Genomic DNA, 4,995 nt, shown 5'->3' with positions numbered 1-4,995 from the left:
CACGCGATCGCCCCTACTGCCTTCGGCGACCCTGCGGTCGGCCACCCCACGGACGGCGACACCGCACACACCGAGGATGCCCAGCCGCTGGCCTGCCCCATGCGGAAGGTCGTGGTCAGCATCCGCTGCCAGCAAATCGATTGGCTTTTGTAGTTTTGACTTGGGAAGACTCGCACTTCTAGCCAGGATCTTCTGTGGAGCTGAGTCCGATTAGGGTTTCTGTTCCCACTCTATGAAAGTTGTGCCTTCGGTCATCATTCTCCTTGACAACGTCAGCAAGCAAGCGATAGAAACGAAGCGAGCACGGCGATGGAACAGATAGACCTTCATCATGATCAAGCCCAACGACGTCCAACGCGGCCTAGTGTGCTCTCCGTCTTCCTCCCCCTTGATTTCTTATTCCTTCGCTTCGTTCATCTATTCTTCGGCGTTGCATTGTGTAATTTACAGTAGATATGTTACTGAAACACCAAAATCCTTCTTCTTCCGTTTTTTTTTTAGTTGAAAGGTTGGAGAAATTATTAGTAGGTTTGAGAAAAAAGGTTTCTACTTGAAAGGTGAAGATTTTACCAACTACAATCCTTTTTTGTTTTCCCTGTCTACTTTAGAGAAGAAACGAGAAATTTTATTGGTTATTTTTGTGCGTCGATCAGGGTTGAAGTTGGTCGGCGTGGAACGCTCCTTTGCGGAGAAACACTACGCCGACCTCTCCGCGAAGCCCTTCTTTGGTTCCCTTGTGGAGTACATCATCTCTGGTCCGGTGGTAGCGATGGTATGGACGCGAAAGAATGTGGTGGTCAGACTATGCAATTGAGATTGGCAGGTGATTTCTTCTTCATCAGTTAAATTTCTTGAAACTCAAATAAGCTTGAAACTTTGCTTGTCAAGGCCATGTTCTTGCATGTGTAACCTAGAAACTCAAGTATAGTGGAAACTAAAAAATATTAGAGTTTCATCTTCTTGATCTCTTGATTGCAAGTATTAATTGATTAATGTATGCAATGTGTCTGATGAATTTCCTCAAACACTATCCTGAGTTGATTTTATCATTTTTGTTTGCTAGATTGAGGAGTTGTTATTTCTTGTTGCTAAGTTGGTTTTATGTATTCCTTGAATTATCAAGTTTCTTTTATGTCTATGCTAATTCTTTTCACTAATATGCCATGTTTTCTGGCTTATAAATTTACCTCTTTTTGTTGTTGTTGTTTCTACAGGATTTGTGTGTTGGGCTTCTTAGATGCGCTACATATACAACTTAAAGGCTTTGATCATTAAGTGAGTATTTTCTTTTGACCTTCTTGTTAAATCGATTCATGACCAAGTTAATTATCTGAATCCATCTAAATAGTTCCTAATACGGTTTAGGGTTTAGGATAGACCGAATCCGGAAAGACTGTGCCAATTGAGTGACAAGCTCGTTGATTATTGGAGCTATTACTAGGGTGATATAGCAATTCTAATAATTAATTAGTCAATTGTTTTGATCTTTCCAGCAAGAGATTTGAATGAAGTTTCCAGCATATGAAGAAAAAAAATCTTTTGGGGTTCAAGCTTGCATGCCCGATTACGAGCTTTACAATGTCCTTACTTTCTCTGATTTTTGGAATCCATTAGTTGGACCTCTTCATTCCTGTTTCAGTAGATCCTAAACATTCTTGGTCCAGGGAAGAATTTTAACTAGAAATAAGTTTAGTCTCACTTGACTCCCATAAAGATTTAGATGCATATTTCTACCCCTGAAAAGTTTGCAGATCCTATAAAAATTCATTGGCTTAATTCAATCACAGTTTGAAATTGTTCCTACATTCCAGTTGTTGCTAAACTATTTGACAAGAATTTCTCTTTGTTGTTATTATGTACAAACAAAATTAGAGGTAGACAGAAACTCTTCACCTCTACAATCAAAATGATGGAAATTGGAAAGAACAACAACTATCTTTCCCATATAATTCTCTAATCTGAATGGACTATCTTATCCTGTTGATTGTTATGGGTGCTAAAGGGAATATATATCTCCCTATTACTAGCTTGGCATATGATAAACAATTATTTGTGCGACTCTTTTACAACATTATGAGGTCAACAAGCATTTAAACAATATTTGTTTTCCAATATAATCTCACCACAAAAAATAGAATTAAGAAATTACTTTGATCACAGATTACATTCAAGCCAGGCTTGATTTTTACAGGCTTGATTTTATTTTATTGTTCAGAATATTGTGGAAACAAAAACAATATTGCATCATTTAATAATCTTCAAATGGCACTCTAACTGAATTTTGGCTTTGGTGGCATTTGCAGGTCCATGATGCTTCCTTCCAACATGTTGATAACCATGCTAATTGAAGGTCTATTTTCTGGCTTTATCTGTATGCACCATAAACCCACTATCATCATTTTTTTTTTTTGCAATTTCTTTAGTCTTAGGATTAGCATCAGTCTTAGGACTAACAAGACTAGTATCAGGAGTGACCAAATCATAGTACTTATCAAAATTGTCATAAACCCAATCTGGTGTTAGACTGGGTTTATGACAATTTTATGTGCATATTCAATTTATATCATCTTCAGGAACTGGCAAATGGTCAAAACAAGTTTAATAATAAGGAGCACACATATAGCTTGATATCTGAATTGCTTCCCTTGCTGAAACATATCTATCATAACCAATTAAATGAGCTGGAAGTAAAGCAAGGGGATTAAGGTAAGCTTCAAAACAATTGCCTAGTTTCTTCCTCCAGTTAGATATCCTCTTGATCGATCTATCATCCAAAAGGTGGATTTTCTGGTGTACTTCTTCGAGTATATGAGCCTCACAATGAGCTTGTTAACTGGTATGTCTTCACATCTGTAACACCTCTGATAATTTCGTAAGAGGAGATGAGTAGACTCCAGAAGAATGAGTAGCTCAACATTTCACATTTGAATGCATTTGAGTAATGGAATTTCAGTCACTGATATTATAATCCTGTGTTTAATTACTCTAACCACCGTTTAACTTTCTGAGAATTATTGATCTTTTTTTATGATGAATATTTTAGGACGAATGATGGACAAAAGTACAGCAGATGTAGCTTCAGATGGGTATCACAAATATAAGGTATAACTACACACTTTTTAGGTTCACCTTTTTTAATGTAAAAATATATAAAAGCTTCTTCTATCTGTTTCATTTTGGGTTTGAATCTTAACTTAATTATTACCCATTGATGACTATTAAAGCTACTTCCTAAGCAATCGCACAATTAAAGAGTTAGTTTGACTATAGAAGAATCATACAAGTAACTTTCAGTAAGATGAGATGATTTATTAGGAAGATGTCGAGCTGATGGCTGAATTGGGATTGGACTCCTACAGATTCTCCATCTCTTGGTCAAGACTTCTTCCGAGTATGACTCCCTGAAACTTTTAGATCGGTTAGAGTGTTATTAAAAAAGACTAATTCTATTATTTTATATGAATGCTACTTTCTTCGTAGATGGAAGAGGATTTGTGAATCCTAAAGGTCTGCAGTTCTACAACAACTTCATCGATGAGCTAGTGAAATATGGTTAGTCTTCCCTTTAAATATACATCAAACTTGTTTTCTAATTCAACTTTTGGTGAGAGATTGAGTAGGATTCGTTTGAAATGCACTCTGCAGGGACTGGATTGGTCTTACTTCATCATTTGAATTTGAAAATTTAGCTGGTTTAGTAGAGAAGATCATGTGAACTCCTGGATCTTTTTGGATGCAAGAACTCTCATGAATCAATGAGTTGTTGATGCTCTGAACATTGCTATTCACACTTGTGCTAATGGAGGGGACTTCAGTACTTGCCATTTTAGGTGCATCCATGAGAGATTTGTCATTGACCTTGCTTTCTACACTTTAATAGATTATTTCAAATGTGCAGATCAAAGAAGCTGAGTAAACAAGTAAAAATTACCAGCAAAAGGTTACTTATCTCATTTTCAATCTCTATTTGAGTAGAATTTATAGCATCTTTAATTTTCTTTATGTAAGCAACAAACTGCTTGATATCCATATTGACTATTTTATTCTATTCAGGTAAGAGAATTGGAGAATCAATTAAATAGTGAGAGGACAACCAAGAAGGATGTTGTAAAGTTCCCAAAGCCTCCAATAGCTCCTTTAAAATGGAGGCCTCCTTTACAAAGAATCACCAATCAGTTATCACCCTCAGGACATCAAACAAGCAAAGGTACCCATCCAGTAATAGATAAAGAGAATTGTCTATTAACAAATAAAACTACTGGGGAAGATTTAGTTAAATCTCTGCACAGAGCAAGAAGGATAACGTTGGCACCAGTAAGAAGAATATTTGTGTACTATCTATTACCTTTTGATCTTGTAAGAAGAATAGTTATGTATAATTTGTGGATACTGACTTGATGTGCACAATATCTATTATCTTTTAATGTTGTAAGAAGAATATTTCTGTGTTGGTTATATGGATATTGACTTGGTGTGTTTAGATACATCGGTGCATTTTTATTTATGATTTTGTTAGTGAATTAATAATATTAACTTAATTTTATGATTTGCTTGGTGATAATATTGGTTTTTCACTATTTCGGAAATCGAATTTGTGTCATTAAACAATACTGATATTACATCGGTTTTCCACCGCTGCAAAACCGGTGTCATTAACTAATATTACATCGGTCGTATACCGCTGCCAAAACTGATGTTATTAACATATAATATTACACCGGTTTTATACCCGATGTCGTTAAGTGATACTACACCGATTTTAACCCGATGTCTAAAATGGCAGACCTTTTACATCGCCTTCATAGACATCGGTCGAAAATGTAATAGACATCGGTGGAAAATTGATGTCTATGAGGGTTTTTGTTGTAGTGAATCTTTCTATTAGAAATTCTGATCCAAATTTTTTTATTGATAGAATCATTGAATTTCTATTTGAAAATATATTTTTATAAATTTTTGTTAAACAATAAACTCTCTATGGATTATTTACCAAAA

The 4,995-nt window shown here is 35.6% G+C and overlaps 1 protein-coding gene across 5 annotated transcripts; it reads left to right on the top strand.

Moving 5' to 3' along the window:
- Positions 1–463: 463 nt before the first annotated feature.
- On the top strand, positions 464–3,858 carry LOC122028363 (beta-glucosidase 3-like). Of its 5 annotated transcripts, none has more exons than XR_006124780.1 (8): positions 464–557; positions 654–823; positions 1,215–1,275; positions 2,304–2,371; positions 3,044–3,102; positions 3,316–3,391; positions 3,481–3,552; positions 3,646–3,680. XR_006124780.1 is itself a non-coding variant. In XM_042587332.1 (8 exons), the coding sequence occupies exons 3-8, from the start codon at positions 1,238–1,240 to the stop codon at positions 3,687–3,689; spliced, it is 336 nt and encodes a 111-aa protein (XP_042443266.1). In that variant the 5' UTR covers positions 464–557; positions 654–823; positions 1,215–1,237; the 3' UTR covers positions 3,690–3,858. The 5 variants fall into 5 exon arrangements, 1 of the variants encoding a protein (XP_042443266.1); XM_042587332.1 differs by having other exon boundaries at positions 2,304–2,350; positions 3,646–3,858; XR_006124770.1 differs by lacking the exon at positions 3,316–3,391 and having other exon boundaries at positions 2,304–2,350.
- Positions 3,859–4,995: the final 1,137 nt, after the last annotated feature.

This window comes from Zingiber officinale, chromosome 1A (genome assembly GCF_018446385.1).
Source record: "Zingiber officinale cultivar Zhangliang chromosome 1A, Zo_v1.1, whole genome shotgun sequence".
In the NCBI taxonomy this organism is placed as follows: domain Eukaryota; kingdom Viridiplantae; phylum Streptophyta; class Magnoliopsida; order Zingiberales; family Zingiberaceae; genus Zingiber; species Zingiber officinale.
Note: the sequence above shows the minus strand (reverse complement) of the source record. Positions and strands in the feature narration are given on the sequence as shown.

Bases quoted from the DNA above. Each gene is read 5' to 3' on its own strand.
- LOC122028363 (XM_042587332.1), top strand. From the start codon at position 1,238: ATGCGCTACATATACAACTTAAAGGCTTTGATCATTAA. The intron at 3,392-3,480 runs GTATGACTCCCT...CTTTCTTCGTAG, and splicing joins TTGGTCAAGACTTCTTCCGA to ATGGAAGAGGATTTGTGAAT. The intron at 3,553-3,645 runs GTTAGTCTTCCC...TGCACTCTGCAG, and splicing joins CGATGAGCTAGTGAAATATG to GGACTGGATTGGTCTTACTT.